The sequence below is a fragment of the Thalassophryne amazonica genome, chromosome 16, assembly GCF_902500255.1.
Source record: "Thalassophryne amazonica chromosome 16, fThaAma1.1, whole genome shotgun sequence".
Taxonomy (NCBI): domain Eukaryota; kingdom Metazoa; phylum Chordata; class Actinopteri; order Batrachoidiformes; family Batrachoididae; genus Thalassophryne; species Thalassophryne amazonica.
Window position 1 is genome coordinate 58,442,105 of NC_047118.1, and position 20,334 is coordinate 58,462,438.

Sequence of the window (20,334 nt, forward strand, 5' to 3'; positions counted from 1 at the left end):
TCTGTCCATAAAGTAACGGTCCTTTTTATTTTTTTCAAAAACTATATGGATTTGATTCATATGTTTTTACGTAAGCCAAGCTTGAACCTTCGTGCGCATGCGTGAGTTTTTCCACGCCTGTCGGTTGTGTCATTCGCCTTTGAGCACGCCTTGTGGGAGGAGTGGTCCAGCTCCCTCGTCGGATTTTCATTGTCAGGAAATGGCGGAATGATTTGGGCTTTTTTTCCATCAGAATTTTTTCAGAAACTGTTAGAGACATGCAGCTGGAAACCATTCGAAAAATTTATCTGGCTTTTGGTGAAAATTTTACAGGCTTCACAAAGAATAAGGACTGTTACTACAGCTTTAAGGACGGCCCACAATGGCGCTCGGCGCGCCGCGCTCCGAGCTGCGACGACGAGGCAGAAACCACTGGATCATTTCTAAATGGATCGCTCTGTGGAGCCGGGACCGTCGTGTGCAATTTCTCTGGTTATCACAGGAGCTGGACATCAGCCATTTTCCGGCAGATTTCACTTTTAACAAGAGATTTTGTCATGGAAAGCCGCGCGGAGGCTTTGCACGTCACGACCGATTTGCTGATGAAGCAAGACAAAGGAACACCTCCGTTTCAGAGTGTTAGAGGACAAGTTGGGACATGTCCAGCTCTCCACAATTTCTCTTATACTCACTCGACTGGTAAGCACTGAAAGCCGAGATAGGCATGTCCCAACTTGTCGTCTGGCACTCCGAAACGGAGGTGTTCCTTTGTCTCGCTACATCAGCGAATTGGTCGTGACGCACAAAGCCTGTGTGGCGTCATGACGACGCAGGAATGTCTGCATCAGGTGTGCGCAGCAGGGAGCAGAGAGGAGGTGAGAACGCAGCCTGTAGGTTCTCTGCACAAGGGAATCAGAGTGCACAGTTTGGCTGCAGCCACACTGTGCAAAGCCAGATAAAGTTTGGCTGCAGCCACACTGTGCACTCTGATTTCTCTTCTACTTCATATTTGTTGTTGTGCAGGGCTGCTGGTCTGTGCTCTGATTTCTGTTATAGTTTATCTTTCTTCCTTTGACCGCGAGATGCGCGCACGTGCTCGTGAACAAATCGACCATGAGTAAATGTGGAGATGTCTGGAGTTCTACTTGATGTGGATATGTCCTGTCTCTGGCAATCAGTCTGTGAGCAGGACTTATGTCCTTTTTTGTCCTTTATTCCTTTATTTAACAGAATAATGAGAGAGTTTGAGGGGAGAGCGAGGAACTGCAGCCAGACAATTTTTTTTTCCTTTCTTTTAATTGTTCACATGTGCGCACGCGAACAAATCATCCGTGAGTGGACTGGAGATATCCGGACTTTTTACTGGATGTGGACATGTCCTGTCTCTGGCAATCAGTCTGTGAGCAGGACTTTTATGGACTTTAAACACTTTTGTGAGAGAAGAGCAATCAGCTTTTTTTTTCTGTGCTCTTTTTGAGCGTGCATTTTAACTGCATTGTGTACACGGTATAAAAACAATCCTGTGTGATTTATGCTTCAGGAACAATGGAACACAGCAGGAATCATAAATTGGCATTGGGTAATGTTGTATTGTGAGGGTGTGGCTTCCAGTCACTTTGAGTGCTGTCGCGTTACTCTGACTTGTGCTGAAACCACTTAATTTCTGCATCGAGCACAGGATGCAAACAAAAATTAAACATGTTTAATTTTTGGTGTCTGATTTGCTTCGTCCTTTGTGTCTCTCGCGCTGTTGTGGCGTTGAGCTGCATCGTCTCGACACTGAGTTGCTTCCACATGGCGTCATCATGACGACGCAACTCAACCCTGTGTGAACGGGGGCTTTATACAAACTCTTAAAAATTTGCCTTGCTTTGATCTGACTAATTGGGACTTATTCAGATATTTACACATGAGGGACTATTAAATCAAAATAATTAAAAAGAATGAGAATAAAATATCCCCTTTTTATAAAGCTACTTGTACAACCTTATAGTACTATTATACCGAAAGCTGTGTCAGTTTTATATTCTTGTTTAATGGATTCTAGAACAGATTCATCAGCACATGTTGAAGCCAAATGGGAAAGGCAGCTGGGTGAGGAGATTCTAGAGAGGATGTGGTGCAATGTGTGGAAATCACATCAAACTACAACATAGTCATTAAAATGGAGAGAATTTAATTGGAAGAATCTAATTTGATATTTCATTACACCTAAAATTAAAAGTAAAGGCATGAATGCCTAACAGCCATGCAATTATGCAGTCACATAGACCCAGACTACACACATGTTTTTTTTTTAATTGGACAACTATATAACCCTTTTGGGGGGACATTCACTCAGCTTTCCGTGACATATTGGGATATGTAATTCCTAAATCTTGTCTTGTTTTATACCTTTGGTATTTGGAAAGAACTGTGCACACAGGAGACAAATATCTGGGCAAGAATCTTGGCGGCTGGAAAGAAGGCCATTACTAACAACTGACTTAAGACTGATGTTCTGAGTTACAAGCAATGGTCGCTAATCATAGAGGACATACTTGTGATGGAGCACCTTGCATATAAGCTGAAAATGAAGGAAGAATTTTTTTTTATTGAAAAAAAAACTAGAGGAAAAATGGTTGACATATAAACAAAGACGATCAATAAGGCAGCCTGACACACAGACTGTTCTTTTTCATTTATTTTGATTACGACGGCCAAGGCTGTAATAAAATCATCCACATTTATTTAGTGTCTGTCTGTCTGTTAGCAGGATTTCGTCAAAACTACTGCACGGATTTTGACAAAAGTTTCACCACAGATAGATATTAGGGCATGGAAGACTCCACTGAATTTTGGAGGTGAACTGGATACAGATTCTGGATCAAGATTTCACTTTATATGGGCTTTGAAGGATTACGTACGTCAGAATACTTCACGGATTCTCACCAAATTTGCACCACAGATAAATATTAGGGCATGGAAGACTCCACTGAAATTTGGAGGTGATCCAGATTGGCGGATGTCAGAAATCTCAGGTTGCTCTTGTTTGGTTTTGTTTTGTTGTCTTTTTTCTTTGTGCTCTTCAGTTTTGGGGAGGTTGTTTTTGTGCATAACTGAAAAACTAAATAAAAAAGAAAACGTGTGCTGTAGACCACAACCTTAATTTTCAATTTCAATTTATTTTCATTTATATAGCGCCAAATCAAAACAGAGTTGCCTCAAAGCGCTTCACACAGGTAAGGTCTAACCTTACCAACCCCCAGAGCAACAGTGGCAAGGAAAAACTCCCTCTGAGGAAGAAACCTCAAGCAGACCAGACTCAAAGGGGTGACCCTCTGCTTGGGCCATGCTTCAAACATAAATTACAGAACAATTCACGTACAAATATACAAGAAATGCTATTGGCGCACAGGACAGGAGGATCGCCAACACGAATACAACTCCCATCTCTGGATGGAGCTGCACCTTAAACAGAGAGAAAAAACAATCAGGCATCAGAAAGACAAAAAAAATACTGTATAATTTGCCAGCATTAAACAACAAGAAAAACAGGAAATACTAAGGTGACCGCCGGCCACTAGCCCTAAACTTCACTAAAAGACCCAGAATTTAGGTAAAGTTGAGGCCGTGGCCCGCTCCAATTACTAATAAATGAATTAAAAGAGTAAAAAGCGTAAAACAAAACTGTACCAGTATGCTAGCCATATGAAAGGGAAAATAAGTGCGTCTTAAGTCTGGAAAGTCTGCACAGAATCTGACTGTTTTATTGACGCAGGGAGATCATTCCACAGAACAGGGGCACGATAAGAGAAAGCTCTGTGACCCGCAGACTTCTTATTCATCTTAGGGACACAAAATAGTCCTGCACCCTGAGAACGTAAAGCCCGGGCTAGTACGTAAGGTTTAATTAGGTCACCTAGGTAGGGAGGTGCCAGTCCATGAATAATTTTATAGGTTAGTAGCAGAACCTTAAAATCTGATCTCACTGGGACAGGAAGCCAGTGAAGGGATGCTAAAATGGGTGTGATTTGGTCGAACTTTCTGCTTCATGTCAAAAGTCTGGCTGCAGCATTTTGAACCAATTGGAGACCCCTAATGCTAGACTGCGGTAAACCAGAAAATAGAACATTGCAGTAGTCCAAACTAGAAGAGATAAATGCATGGATCAGGGTCTTAGCATCAGCCATAGACAGGATGGGACGAATCTTTGCTATATTTCGCAGGTGGAAGAAAGTAGTCCTAGTAATATTTCTAATGTGGAGGCCAAAGGACAACAAAGGATCAAAAATTACCCCAAGGTTCCTCACTTTGTCAGTGTGATTTATGACACACGAGCTGAGGCTGAGCATTAACTGGTCAAATTTTCTGTGTAGGCTCTCAGTTGTCCAGGTGGTTTCCATAGTAGAGAAGCTTGAATCTTCGACTGGACTGGGTTGCTTGACACGAGGATGTTTCGCTTCAAATCGCAGAAGCTTCCTCAGCTAAAATTCTTGCTCTGGAAGTCTGACTTCTGTCTGACTCTTGTAGAGAAGAATGTAGAGAAGAATTCTTTCTTCTCTACAAGAGTCAGAAAGAAGTCAGACTTCCAGAGCAAGAATTTTAGCTGAGGAAGCTTCTGCAATTTGAAGCGAAACATCCTCGCGTCAAGCAACCCAGTCCAGTCGAAGATTCAAGCTTCTCTACAACTGGTCAAATTGATGCCGATGTCTCACTGGACCAAGAACCATCATTTCAGTCTTATCAGAGTTTAAAAGTAGGAAGTTTCTAGACATCCAACTTCTCACTGCTGCAAGGCAATCTTCTAAGGATTTTATGTGAACGAGATTACCAGCAGTTATCGGCATGTATAACTGAATATCATCTGCATAGCAGTGAAAGGTAATCCCAAAACGCTGCAATATGTGCCCAAGGGGTGCTATATAAAGGGAGAAAAGCAGGGGGCCTAAGACAGACCCCTGTGGAATCCCAAATTTCATGTCACTAAGGTTAGCGGTAGTGTTACTGTACAAAACACAGTGAGAACGACTGGTCAAGTATGACGTCAGCCATGCAAGGGCACTCCCAGTAATCCCAAAGTGATTTTCCAACCTATCAAGTAGGATATGATGATCCACTGTATCAAATGCAGCACTGAGATCTAACAGCAACAGAACCGTAGTGGTGTCCGAATCCATTTTAAGCAGAAGATCATTCACCACTTTAGTGAGAGCCATCTCTGTGGAATGATATTTTCTAAAAGCAGACTGCAGTGGCTCAAAGAGATTATTCTCAGTAAGATAACTAACCTTAAAACTGGGTTTTGTTTTTAGACAGCTGACTCCTGGCGTGTCAGCTTGTGTGTTCCTCTGTGAGTGTGGCTTGTGTTGTGTTGCAGAGGCGTGGGTGGAGAAGCCATCATTTGGTAAATCTTTGGAGGAACATCTGAACATCAGTGGGCGAGAGATCGCCTTCCCTATTGAAGCCTGTGTCACCATGCTGTTAGAGTGCGGCATGCAAGAGGAGGTGGAGACCACACACGTGCATGTCACCTTATCTGTAACGCACATCCTGAACAGTATGCATGTTTCTTCTGCTGCGTTGCACATGATTCTAATAAATTCTTATGGCCCTCTTCTGGGGATAACATGGAATTCATTCTGACAAGAAAACGACACAAACAAATTGTTCAAGTTCCTAGTGCACAACAAATCTTAACTAGTACTCATTAAAAGGTGCATGGTTTGCACCAGAGATCTAGTACACAAATAATGAATGTTTATGAGTGCAATGGTAAGAATATTTCATGAGGTGAACGATGGAATGTTCCATTCAACAATAATTAGTAGCTAGTTATTAGTCATTAAATAATATATAGCGCACACTATTTACTAGTATCTGTTTTGCACCAAATATTAACTGGTACTCAAATAGTGCCTGCTTTGTACCATATATTAACAAATACTTACTAAATAGTATCTGGTGTACAGTTTACAATTATAGACTTTTGATGAGGCGTACCCATGATTATGTGGTCCACATAATCACGGTTACACCGAAATCAAAAGTCTAACTGCTTTATTATATGGTAAACAAGAAAATTGGGAGTTTGTCCAAACATACTAAAACTGAAAAATCAATCTCAAGTTTCAACTCTTTATTATTACTGTCATACTGTACCAACTGACATCCCATCGATCGACTGGAGATGCCTGTTAAGTCCGTGATGAAGAGTCATCAGGCTTGTTTTCTTATAAAGTTCGCCATTCGCCTGTCTAGCTTCCGCGTAAAATCACCTGAGTACTCCGTCAAGCATCCGTCTGTCATAAGTTTCAAAGTTGGGCGCATGTCCCTTTTCAGTGACGTACTTGCGAAACAGGTTGGCTGCTGACTGTATATTTCTGCGGGTGTTCTTCGCATCTTGTAAAATTAATTTTAAGTCAGCGTCACTGACAGACGCAAACCTGTCTTCTGCCATCTTGTCAACAAACTGACAGCCAAAGTAGGCGTTGTATCGCATTATCTGATTGGTTGTTATCGATAGAAGGTATCGCTCAATTAGCTAGCGCTACGCTGCACGCGAGGTGTACTAGTTTCACACGCACGGTCTACTCGGCTCCACCAGCGGTCAACTCGGCATGTGGTACAGCTCAGAAAGTGGCGACTGGGTCAATCAGAAGTTGGCAAAATCCCATACCATATAATAATTCATACTAACTTAAAGGTAAGTCCCTTCATCTGCTCCCTTGTTTTCACTCTGGGTCACCACAGCAGATCCAGGGTGCAACTGCATGTTGATTTGGCACAAGTTTTACACCAGATGGAGAAATGTGGCAGGGGTAGGGTTTGAACCGGGAACCTTCCACACTGCAACAGAGTTCTCGTTAAATAATATCTTTCACACACTAATTATTAATTAGTACTCATTAAACTGCATCTGGTGTAATTACATATTAACTAGTGCCCATTAAATGGTATCTGGTGGAATTACATATTAAACTAGTGCCCATTAAATAGGGCATGTTTTCCATGACATTAACTAGTTCTCATAAAATAGTATCTGCCACACACTAATTATTAACTACTGTCTGTTTTGCATCAAATATTAGCTAGTACTTATTAAATATTATCTAGTGCACATTGGATATTCACTAGCATACAAATAATGAATATTTCTGAGTTCAATAGTATGAATATTTCTTGAGGTGAAAGATGGAATGTTCCATTCAACAAGGCAAGGCTGAGTTGAATGGAATGTTCCATCTTTCACTGAATTAAATATTTGTTACATTGAATGGAAGAACAAGAATGGAAAAACATTAATTATTTGTTTTATATTAAAGCTAAAATAGATGCTTGTCATTTGAAATTATATTAATTTATAAACAACAGAAAAGGGGCTTACATGTTGGTGGGTCACTGGTGCTTAACACGAACTTTAAATAGGAGTCCAGAATTGTTCTGTCAACTTGGAAAAATAGATGTAGCCCATGATACTTCCAAAAAAAAAAGGCTTTGTGTACTTCCTCAGTGCAGCAAAAAATTACGTCAGAAATTTGTCTGGGATTACGTACATTCACTTCTTCAAGCTTCCAAACAGCTTATGGTGTAGTGGATGTTTTTGTGTGTGTGTGTGTGTGTGTGTGTGTGTGTGTGTGTGTGTGTGTGTGTGTGTGTGTGTGTGTGTGTGTGTGTGTGTGTGTGTGTGTGTGTGTGTGTGTGTGTGTGTGTGTGTGTGTGTGTTAGGAGAATTAGCACCATCAATTAACTTGTTCAAATCATCGTCCGTCAGCAAAACAAACTCATCCATGTTTAGCTAAACACTGCCCCCATAGTGTGTGCATGGGCAGGGTTCACAGCGTGCAGTGGTACCAAATGTATGGAACCATATTTGCACGCTAAATGCAACGCAACACAAATGGGACAGATGATCCATGTCAACCCAAAAATCAAATGACAAGGATCCACTCAGCTGTTATATAATACTCATTAAATAGCGCCTGGTTTGTACCATGTATTAACAAATACTCACTAAATAGTAACTGGTGTACATTACTTAGTAACTAGTTCTCACAAAATAGTATCTGATACATGCTTGATATTAATTAACTAATCATTGCTGCTGCCCACCACATATTAACTAGTGCATATTAAAAATGTGGCACACACTAATTATAAACTAGTACTCATGAAATAGTATCTAGGACACATCAGCTATTGCAAAGTGTGCATTGTAGTACTAGTTAATATCTGGTGTGCACCAGATATTAACAAGTACTGGCTCAACAATGCAAAGCCGCTGTTGCAGTTTAGTGCCTAATGCACAGTGACTTTAGTGGATCAACTCCTGTTAAATCAAATCAAATCAATTTTATTTATATAGCGCCAAATCACAACAAACAGTTGCCCCAAGGTGCTTTATATTGTAAGGCAAAAGCCATACAATAATTACAGAAAAACCCCAACGGTCAAAACGACCCCCTGTGAGCAAGTACTTGGCGACAGTGGGAAGGAAAAACTCTCTTTTAACAGGAAGAAACCTCCAGCAGAACCAGGCTCAGGGAGGGACAGTCTTCTGCTGGGACTGGTTGGAGCTGAGGGGAGAGAATCAGGAAAAAGACATGCTGTGGAAGAGAGCAGAGAGCAAAGATGTTAGATGTGATAATTGCATGTGATCATGTCCCTTTGCAGGGCCTCTTCAGAGTGGCTCCATCAGCCTCAAAGCTAAAGAAACTCAAAGCCTCATTGGACTGTGGAGTTCTGGATGCGCAGGAGTATGCTGCCGACCCGCACGCCATTGCAGGTGAACTGTGCCCACAGCAGTGCCTCTTTCAAGGCCCATTTCTCTAGCAACAATCCCAAAAGCTTTCAGTTTAATGCTCAGAAGAATGTAAAAATATGACATTTTCATTTATCCACAAAACTGTAATGTTGACCATTTATCTGTACTGTGCACAACATTTTGGACTCAACCAAAAATATAGTCAGATCAGAGAAGTAGCCAGAAATACCTTTGTTTGTCACAAAGAGGTGTCTGTCTGTCCACTGGAGACATTTAAAAACTGGAGCTAAACCTTTTCCGAAATCAGTTATTTCATTCAGTGTTTTGTGTTTTAAAATGGTAAACTGTTTTCTGAAGCAATTTTTTTATTTTGTGTTTCAAAGGCTTTAAACAGAAAATATCCAGAAACCTTACAAAACTGATTCTTTTTCCTTTCTAAACTGATTTTTTTGTTTTTGTCTTTTTTGTTTGGGGCAGCACGGTGGCTTAGTTGTTGTTGCCTCACAGCGAAAAGGTCATGAGTTCAATTCCCGCCTGTGGCCTTTCTGTGTGGAGTTTGCATTTTCTCCCCATGTTTGCGTGGGTTTCCTCCGGGTGCTCCAGTTTCCTCCCACGTCCAAAGACATGTGGGTTAGGTCGACTGGAATCTTTAAATTGTCCGTAGGTGTGCAAGTGGTTGTGAATGTGTTTGTTTGTCTGTTTGTGGCCCTGTGACAGACTGGCATCCTGTTCAGGGTGTACCCCGCCTCTCGCTCTATGACTGCTGGAATAGGCTCCAGCCCCCAATTGGACTAAGCGGTTGAAGATGAGTGTGTGTGTGAGTGTGTTTTTTTGTTTGTTTGTTTTCTTTTAGTTTTGTTTTTTTTCTCTCTTTGAAGCAAATACGTCCATTTTGCATTTTGGGCCTTTTGAAACTGTGACTCACTTTCTGATTGTTTCAGATTGTTTCACATTTGGGAATGTTGCTTTATTTTGAAATTAATTGTTTAATTTTGTGTGTTGTGTATTTTCAACACAGAAAATAATCTTCTGAACCACTTGTTTTTCTTTTTTGTGTGTGTTTTCAGTCTTCTTAAATGTATACTTTTAAGAAATTGGTTCATTTAGCATTTTGAGGTTTGTTGTCCTCATTGTTAGTGTTTACCAGCAGGGTTGGGAGGGTTACTTTAAAAATGTTTTCTGATACAGTTACTAGTTACCTGTTGAAAAATGTAGTCAGTAACGTAATCCAGGTACCATAATATTAAAGTAATGTAATTTGATTACTTTCAATTACTTCTGGATTACTCCAATATCAAATATGCTAATACAGATAGAAGAAACTAAATATAAATAGTCTTGATCACATAGTACAGTTTATTAAGCAAAAATAAAACTGTTTCTTTACATGGCATGCTCTGTTTTACTTCACATTGTGAATTAAGAGTGGCACAATATTGTTTTAAACACTCCCAGTGTTCACCTGCTAAATTTTGAACAAAAAATGCCAAACAAATGAAGGATAATGAAAACTCAGGCGGTGTGCACATGAATTTGTAATTAAAAGTGGCTTGCAGAACAATATAAAAAACAAAAAAAAGTCTACTACTTGTTCAGTAAACATAAAATTATCTTACTTTAGTCTTTCACGTAGCATTCGCACCATGTTTAACATATCAGTCCACTTATTGAACTTTCAAAATAAGAACAAAAGCATAATGAAAACCATTAAGTAAATGCTGTCAGTAAGGAGGCGTGATCGCCATTTTAATTCCGGGCAAGTTAGTGATTTCCGTGCATAGAAGTTCAACAAACAGGTGGAATAAACCGGAAAGCTGCGCATGTTGGCAAGGCCACAAACGGAGGAACAAGGGAGACAATATTTCCTTCCATAAGTAAGTGGTTTTCGTTATTTTTGTCACTTTGTCCGTGATATTTGGATGATAAACAGCTGTATGTTTCCTGCCGTACCTGTGTCGCCCGATGACATGGACCACTAAATAATAAGATTATAATGACCCGCGCTGTGCTGGTCACAGTCACAGCCACACCACTGACTTCATGAATGAAACTCGGTCAATAAAGGATAATTGTGTAAAAAATTATATATATATATATATATATATATATATATATATATATATATATATATATATGTATGTATTGTAATGGTTTTAGGAGCCGCGCTGTGTTGAACACAGCTGCTGCAGCAGGACGCCTCAGCTCAGCAGCTTGAACAGCACAGATCTGTGTAACTTTCAACACTAATATTTGGGAATGTGTGTGTGTGTCAGAGTAAGTTTAATACTTTCCTGGGGGGGGGTGCCCGCCCCAACCCCGGGGTCGGCCCGCCTCCAGGACCGCCCCTGACCCCTTCACACATAACACGAAAGATGCAGAAACCGGAAGAAAATCCGCAAACCAAAAACGAAATGGTGAGCTGCAAAGCATTCCACCTGCTGTTGGGATGGATGCATGGTCAGACAGGCGTGCATGATACCGCGGCGACAGTTTCATGCATGCTCGTATTCATGCACACGAACACAGTATGAGCATGTGGAAAGTCGCGCACACAGCAGCGGAGCAAAAAATTAGTAAAACACCACAATTTATAATACTTAATTCCTGTTTTAACCCTCTGGGGCTGATGCCTTCATTTACGACGGCTAAGACCAAGGTTTACTAAATTGTAAGTAACTTTTTAATGATATGAGGTAGAAACTTACTTTTTTTTTTTTTTTGCTGAAAAGTTACCTCCGCAGACTTTTGAGCCAGCCATCGGCCATCTTTGTACTCCTCATAGAAGCTGTGTGATGCCATGCGCAATGTGAGTGTCCAATCGGAATTGGTTCACCGTCACATGGTTTTCCAAAATCCAATCGTAGGGCAGATTTACCTCACATGAAAAGCCAAAGATCATTTTCAGTAGTGATATGTTACTAGTTGGCCCGTTTGAATAGCCCCCTGGGTGCTCTAATGAGTACATACTATTGGGCTCCATGCACCCTCCGCCATTACGCACAGCGATCAGTGAAAGCAGACGGAGAGCCTCTGATGACAATCTCACGTGCTCAAACAAGGAGTGTGTAACTATCAGGATTGCTCCACTAATTTGCATGTGAATGTTACTGGATAACTCTGTTGCTTTCTCAGCGTAAAGCACTGTTTTCCATATCAATGGCGTGAGGAGGAGGGCCGCTCCTCAGACTGTAAGGAGCCAAAGTGGGCCAAAGTGTGAATGAAAGCTGCTTTAGGAGCAGCACAGAAGATTCCAAAACACAGTAGAAGTAGAAGTTTGTGATGTAACCTTTGTGTAATAGCAGACAGAAATTGCTTTGAGATGAAGACAAACAAAACACATAGACCATTTTGTATATATTGTTCAAAATGTGCATTTGTGTTTATTGTTTGAACCTTTTTGTTGTACAGTCTTTCACACAAGACTTCAAATTACCTTTATAAAGTGCCAAAACAGTTGTTTATTATAGTTTGCTGTGTGTTTTGAATAAATGTGTGTGGAAAATTATTTGCCGCTTTACTTTTCTTTTCGTATTTCTGATTGTAAACCTTTATTACAGTTATAAAACACAACAAAAGCATATATATTATGAAAGCACAGGTTGTCCTGAAAAAAAGAGACATAAAACTTGATGAAAAAAAGAGACATAAAAGATTGTGGGATGCAGGGAGAGCTGTTAACAGCAATAATAAAACATTTATGCCAGGCGAGTAAACTGTCCAAAAAATGCCCTCAGACCCCAGAGGGTTAAAGTGCGGATTTAGCCTCCACCTAGACGTACATCAGGAAGTAATGAAATTACATGGATAAGGGCCCCTTCACACACGTGGATTTGGTCAAATTATGCATTAAGTTCACAAAAAGCAGGATTCATATGCAAACCGTGTAATTTCATAGCTGCCTCTAACGCCTTGTACACCTGTTGCTACAACTATTTGTGCAGACCAGTGGCTGAAAGACAGAGTGTGCTCTGTGCAAGGCATTGAACCCCCTCGCGGCAGATGTCGGTCAAATTCCAGCTGGCACGCACAAGCATCTAACACCGCTCGCATAGCAATTAGAAAATGTGTGGCCAGTCGCACTCTTGACACAACCACAGACTGCAGACAATCATTGTCATACTCGCAGTGAAATTTGTCCAAGTGCCCCACGAGTGTGGCTTTGGTGTGTGCACTGAACTGAGATCAGGTGTGGCTATGACAGAAGCGGCTGTGGAGATCTGTTATTCTGGACATCCCAGCTGGACAGTACTGTGTTTGGATGGACATGGACTAACAACTGACCACTATAATGCGCGTATGTCTGTTTGCTGTCATCAGGTGGACATAAATAAAACATATAACACTGTGGTGGCAGGCTGCAGCAAGAGAGTGCATGCATGCATGGCGTGTAGATGGACAGGCTGCCACCAGGGTGAAACGGACCATCAGATCATAACGAACCATTGTATCAGCATCGTGCACGCCTGCCCGTCGGTGTTATGTTTTGTGGTGCGCACATACCAGCTGCTCCGACGGATGTCGTCCTGGAGTTGTACATATTCGCAGTATGTGTGAAGGGGCCTTTATGGTTCACCCTTTTATGTTTTTCATGAATTACTTGATGCGCTCGTCTCATGATGAACCGGCCAGCACCCGTGTCATGAAGAGCCGGGCTCTCGCGTCAGCATGGCATGTCCACCGCGCAGTGATCCGCTGCAAATGTGATATGTGTTGTAATTATTACAAAGTGGGGAAATCCCACAGTGACACGTGTCCCGTGAGGTGATTTCCTGCATGGCAAGACATTCACCAGCGTAGTGGTGCGCTGACACGGCGGTCAGCTGAAGTGATATGTGTTTTAATTTATTTCCATGTGAGGACAGCATGCCCACGTCCACGCCTCACAGTACACTTATGTGAGGTCATATCCTACCCGCCAGTACGGGTGTTCCCCAGCTATGACTTGTGAGCACAGATACAGTGAGGAAAATAAGTATTTGAACACCCTGCGATTTTACAAGTTCTCCCACTTATAAATCATGGAGGGGTCTGAAATTTTCATCTTAGTTGCATGTCCACTGTGAGAGACATAATCTAAAAAAAAAAAAAATCCGGAAATCACAATGTATATTTTTTTAATAATTTATTTGTATGTTACTGCTGCAAATAAGTATTTGAACACCTGTGAAAATCAATGTTAATAATAATAATGTACTATAAAATGATAATAATAATAAAATTTGGTACAGTCGCTTTTGTTTGCAGTTACAGAGGTCAAACGTTTCCTGTAGTTTTTCACCAGGTTTGCACACACTGCAACAGGGATTTTGGTCCACTCATCCATACAGATCTTCTCTGGATCTTTCAGGTTTGGAGTTTCAGCTCCCTCCAAAGATTTTCTATTGAGTTCAGGTCTGGAGACTGGCCAGGCCACTCCAGGACCTTGAAATGCTTCTTACGGAGCCCCTACTTAGTTGACCTGGCTGTGTGTTTGGGGTCTTTGTCATGCTGGAAGACCCAGCCATGACCCATCTTCAATGCTCTTACTGAGCGAAGGAGGTTGTTTGCCAAAATCTCGCAATACATGACCCCATCCATTCTCCCTTCAATACTGTGCAGTTGTCCTGTCCCCTTTGCAGAAGAGCACCCCCAGAGTATGATGTTTCCACCCCCATGCTTCACGGTTGGGATGGTTTTCTTGGTGTTATTCTCATCCTCTAAACATAGTAAGTGGAGTTGATTCCAAAAAGCTCTATTCTGGTCTCATCTGACCACATGACCTTCTCCCAAGACTCCTCTGGATCATCCAGATGGTCACTGGTGAACTTCAAATGGGCCTGGACATGTGTTGGCTTGAGCAGGAGGACCTTGCTGCCCTGCAGGATTTTAAATCTTGACAGCATCAGGTGTTACTAATGTAATCTTTGTGACTGTGGTCCCAGCTCTCTTCAGGTCATTGACCAGGTCCTTCTGTGTAGTTCTGAGCTTTCTCAGAATCATCCTTACCCCACAAAGTGAGATCTTGCATGGAATCCCAGACTGAGGGAGATTGACAGTCATCTTGTGTTTCTTCCACTTTCTAATAAATAATCATAACAGTTGTCATCTTCTACCAAGTTGCTTGCCTGTTGTCCTGTAGTCCATCCCAGCCTTGTGCAGGTCTACTTTTCTAAGTGTCCAACGAGCGGTGTTATATGTTTGTGTGTGACACCTGGAATTTGGACGACACAAGCCGAGAAGGGGGGGGGGGGTCGAATGAGCACTTGCAGGGCACTCGCTGTCTTTCGGCCACTGATGTGCACGAATTGCTGTGGCAACAGCTGTACGAAGCGTGTGAGGTGGCTCATGTTTTTCACGAATGACGTGCAATTCCTCCTTCGTGCGTTAGTCGGCTTCAATTGTGTTTTGTGAAGGGGCCCTTAGCAGTAATTAATTTTCTGATAGTATCAGTGTTTTTTGCTTTTGGAAATGCTGAATTATTTTCTAAAGCATTTATTTCATTTAGTTTTTTTCTAGTCCTTCAAAATAGTGACTCATTTTCTGAAGCAGTTGTTTCAGTTTAAGCTTCAAGCATTTCAAAACAGTATTTTTTGAAATCATTTTCCAGCCTTTCAAAACAGTCATTTGTCTTCTGAAGCCCTGGTTTAATTCTTTTTTTTTTCTAGACTTTTAAAACCACAAGTCATTTTCTGAAATATATGTTTCATTTTGTTTTTCAAGCAAACAATTTTCTGAAGCAGTTATTTTACTTTGTGCTTCAAGTATTTTAAAACCTTAAATTGATTTATGAAGAAATAAATTTATTTGGGTGAAGGACTTACAAAATCTTTTTTTTCACACTGTGAATTTATTTATTTATTTATGTATTTATTTTTATGGTGGGGAGGGGGAGTCCCAAAGTCTGCCCACTGGCTCCATCAGTGCTTCAGGAAAGAAGTCAGAAGTTGTTTTTCAGCTTTGGTGTCACTTGTGATTTAATTTGAGCAGTGGGAATCTGTCTCCAAGCTGGTGGTAAAGATAGTGTGAGATGATGAACATGGATGAAGCAGAAGAAAATCAGCTGCTATCAAAGCTTATTAGTTTATTCACTCATTTTATCCCCCACAGGGGCCCTGAAATCGTATCTTCGTGAGCTCCCCGAGCCACTGATGACCACTGAACTTTATGATGAATGGATTCAGGCGTCCAAGTGAGTTGTTGTTCTCCTAATAATAAAAGAATTTTCTAGAATTATAATAAAGACAAAACATTCCAAACATTTTATATAGGAATGTTTGAGTACCAACATGAAAAATAGTGACATTTATTCAGAATAAATAAATTAATATGTTCCCCACCCCCACCTCCCCACAGCATCCAAGATATGGACAAGAGACTGCAGGCATTAATGGCAACATGTGAAAAACTCCCTACAGACAACTTGAACAATTTTAGGTCAGTCGTTTCCACTTTTTTCCAAACCTGTCACTTATTCAGTAGTGATGTCACATTCATTTGCAGGAAAGAGAGGTTTTGTTTACACCTCATCTTCATGTTGACTTGAATTGTGTCAGCCTGAACACTTTGGTAATGTTTCAGTGCTCTTTGTTTCATCACAATGTTTGATGGAATTGTTTGAGTGTCAGCTTTAATAACTCAAGTTATGTCACGTTAAGTTTCTGTTTGTAGCCAGATATCATGTAACCAGCAGATTTGTGCCCAACATTTCCACATCAAGCACCAATGATACAAACAACACAAAACCAAAGAGAGAGAGAGCTATACTGCTCAAAAAGTTAAAGGAACACTTTTTAATTAGAGTATAGCATCAAGTCAATTCAACTTCTGGGATATTGATCTGGTCAGTTAAGCCCGTTATGATGTCATTATGACATCATCAAGTATGGGTCCCAGATCCACAAGAATGTTCTGGACTGACTCAAAAAATTAAATAAATTATTTTCTAGGACATTACGAGGTCTGTCAATAAAGTATCGTACCTTTTTATTTTTTTCAAAAACTATATGGATTTCATTCATATGTTTTTACGTCAGACATGCTTGAACCCTCGTGTGCATGCGTGAGTTTTTCCACGCCTGTCGGTGACGTCATTCGCCTGTGAGCACGCCTTGGGAAGGAGTGGTCCCGCCCCCTCGTCGGATTTTCATTGTCTGGAAATGGCGTAATGAAAAGGACTTTTTTTCCATCAGAATTTTTTCAGAAGCTGTTAGAGACTGGCACCTGGAAACCATTCGAAAAATTTATGTGGCTTTCAGTGAAAATTTTACAGGCTTCACAGAGAATAAGGACTTTAACTACAGCTTTCAGGACCTCTTTAAGGACAGTCGGTGCTCTGCGACGATGCGGCACAAACCACTGGATCATTTCTAAGCTGATGGCTCTGTGGATACGAGACCGTCGTGTGCTCTTTCTCTGGTTATCACAAGACCTGGACATCAGCCATTTTCCGGCAGATTTCACTTTTAACAAGAGATTTTGTCATGGAAAGCCGCGCGTAGGCTTTGCGCGTCACGACCGATTCGCTGATTCAATCAATCAATCAATTTTTTTATATAGCGCCAAATCACAACAAACAGTTGCCCCAAGGCGCTTTATATTGTAAGGCAAGGCCATACAATAATTATGTAAAACCCCAACGGTCAAAACGACCCCCTGTGAGCAAGCACTTGGCTACAGTGGGAAGGAAAAACTCCCTTTTAACAGGAAGAAACCTCCAGCAGAACCAGGCTCAGGGAGGGGCAGTCTTCTGCTGGGACTGGTTGGGGCTGAGGGAGAGAACCAGGAAAAAGACATGCTGTGGAGGGGAGCAGAGATCGATCACTAATGATTAAATGCAGAGTGGTGCATACAGAGCAAAAAGAGAAAGAAACAGTGCATCATGGGAACCCCCCAGCAGTCTACGTCTATAGCAGCATAACTAAGGGATGGTTCAGGGTCACCTGATCCAGCCCTAACTATAAGCTTTAGCAAAAAGGAAAGTTTTAAGCCTAATCTTAAAAGTAGAGAGGGTGTCTGTCTCCCTGATCTGAATTGGGAGCTGGTTCCACAGGAGAGGAGCCTGAAAGCTGAAGGCTCTGCCTCCCATTCTACTCTTACAAACCCTAGGAACTACAAGTAAGCCTGCAGTCTGAGAGCGAAGCGCTCTATTGGGGTGATATGGTACTACGAGGTCCCTAAGATAAGATGGGACCTGATTATTCAAAACCTTATAAGTAAGAAGAAGAATTTTAAATTCTATTCTAGAATTAACAGGAAGCCAATGAAGAGAGGCCAATATGGGTGAGATATGCTCTCTCCTTCTAGTCCCCGTCAGTACTCTAGCTGCAGCATTTTGAATTAACTGAAGGCTTTTTAGGGAACTTTTAGGACAACCTGATAATAATGAATTACAATAGTCCAGCCTAGAGGAAATAAATGCATGAATTAGTTTTTCAGCATCACTCTGAGACAAGACCTTTCTGATTTTAGAGATATTGCGTAAATGCAAAAAAGCAGTCCTACATATTTGTTTAATATGCGCTTTGAATGACATATCCTGATCAAAAATGACTCCAAGATTTCTCACAGTATTACTAGAGGTCAGGGTAATGCCATCCAGAGTAAGGATCTGGTTAGACACCATGTTTCTAAGATTTGTGGGGCCAAGTACAATAACTTCAGTTTTATCTGAGTTTAAAAGCAGGAAATTAGAGGTCATCCATGTCTTTATGTCTGTAAGACAATCCTGCAGTTTAGCTAATTGGTGTGTGTCCTCTGGCTTCATGGATAGATAAAGCTGGGTATCATCTGCGTAACAATGAAAATTTAAGCAATACCGTCTAATAATACTGCCTAAGGGAAGCATGTATAAAGTGAATAAAATTGGTCCTAGCACAGAACCTTGTGGAACTCCATAATTAACTTTAGTCTGTGAAGAAGATTCCCCATTTACATGAACAAATTGTAATCTATTAGACAAATATGATTCAAACCACCGCAGCGCAGTGCCTTTAATACCTATGGCATGCTCTAATCTCTGTAATAAAATTTTATGGTCAATAGTATCAAAAGCAGCACTGAGGTCTAACAGAACAAGCACAGAGATGAGTCCACTGTCCGAGGCCATAAGAAGATCATTTGTAACCTTCACTAATGCTGTTTCTGTACTATGATGAATTCTAAAACCTGACTGAAACTCTTCAAATAGACCATTCCTCTGCAGATGATCAGTTAGCTGTTTTACAACTACCCTTTCAAGAATTTTTGAGAGAAAAGGAAGGTTGGAGATTGGCCTATAATTAGCTAAGATAGCTGGGTCAAGTGATGGCTTTTTAAGTAATGGTTTAATTACTGCCACCTTAAAAGCCTGTGGTACATAGCCAACTAACAAAGATAGATTGATCATATTTAAGATCGAAGCATTAAATAATGGTAGGGCTTCCTTGACCAGCCTGGTAGGAATGGGGTCAGTCTATCTCGGCTTTCAGTGCTTACCAGTCTAAGAGAAATTGTGGAGAGCTGGACATGTCCCAACCTGTCCTCTAACACTCCGAAACGGAGGTGTTCCTTTGTCTTGCTTCATCAGCGAATCGGTCGTGACGCGCAAAGCCTCCGCGCGGCTTTCCATGACAAAATCTCTTGTTAAAAGTGAAATCTGCTGGAAAATGGCTGATGTCCAGCTCTTGTGATAACCAGAGAAAGAGCACACGACGGTCTCGTATCCACAGAGCCATCAGCTTAGAAATGATCCAGTGGTTTGTGCCTCGTTGTCGCAGCTCGGAGCGCGGCGCACCGACCGTCCTTAAAGCAGTCCTGAAAGCTGTAGCAAAAGTCCTTATTCTCTGTGAAGCCCGTAAAAGTTTCACCGAAAGCCAGATAAATTTTTCGAATGGTTTCCAGGTGGCAGTCTCTAACAGCTTCTGAAAAAATTCTGATGGAAAAAAAGTCCTTTTCATTCCGCCATTTCCAGACAATGAAAATCCGACGAGGGGGCGGGACCACTCCTTCCCAAGACGTGCTCACAGGCGAATGACGTCACCGACAGGTGTGGAAAAACTCACGCATGCCCACGAGGGTTCAAGCATGTCTGACATAAAAACATATGAATAAAATCCATATAGTTTTTGAAAAAAATAAAAAGGTACGATACTTTATTGACAGACCTTGTATTCATCTGCTCACAAAATGTTATTAAAGGTCTTTATTAATAACTCTTTTTATTTAAATTTTCCTGACTGCTTGTATCCTGGATGAAATTCCTCATTTTATAGTACATTATCCATCTACTCACCAAATTTCATCAACATCCTCTCAACCTTTTGAGCTAAATGTTGCTATGTGCCAAACATTCTTCTGAATTTTAGTTCTAGGATATATTCCAGATTGCCTCCAAAATTTTATCACTTATTTCCCAGAAATGTATCTGTGAATACATTCATTACTTTTTGTGTGATCCTGCTAACAATCAAAGAGGCAAACGGTGGTGAAAACACAACAGTTTAAATCATTAGAACAGATTACCATCATCACCAAATATGCAGACAATGTAAACATAAAATATTCAAATAAAACTGCGTGTTGCCTACAGGGATCCACAGGCTTGAGACTGGGTAGTGTCTAATATCCATAGTTTCTCCAAAAGAAATCTGTCCTAT

The 20,334-nt window shown here is 41.0% G+C and overlaps 1 protein-coding gene across 10 annotated transcripts in view; it reads left to right on the plus strand.

Annotated features, from left to right (window-relative positions):
• si:ch211-114m9.1 (rho GTPase-activating protein 44) overlaps positions 1-20,334 on the plus strand; it is a 133,519-nt gene that overhangs the window by 84,318 nt on the left and 28,867 nt on the right. For all 10 annotated transcript variants that reach the window (XM_034189708.1, XM_034189710.1, XM_034189715.1 and 7 more), the window contains exons 10-13: positions 5,339-5,466; positions 8,632-8,743; positions 15,809-15,890; positions 16,055-16,135. In XM_034189708.1, the coding sequence (XP_034045599.1) occupies positions 5,339-5,466; positions 8,632-8,743; positions 15,809-15,890; positions 16,055-16,135 (403 nt within the window). The remainder of the gene's footprint in view (positions 1-5,338; positions 5,467-8,631; positions 8,744-15,808; positions 15,891-16,054; positions 16,136-20,334) is intronic.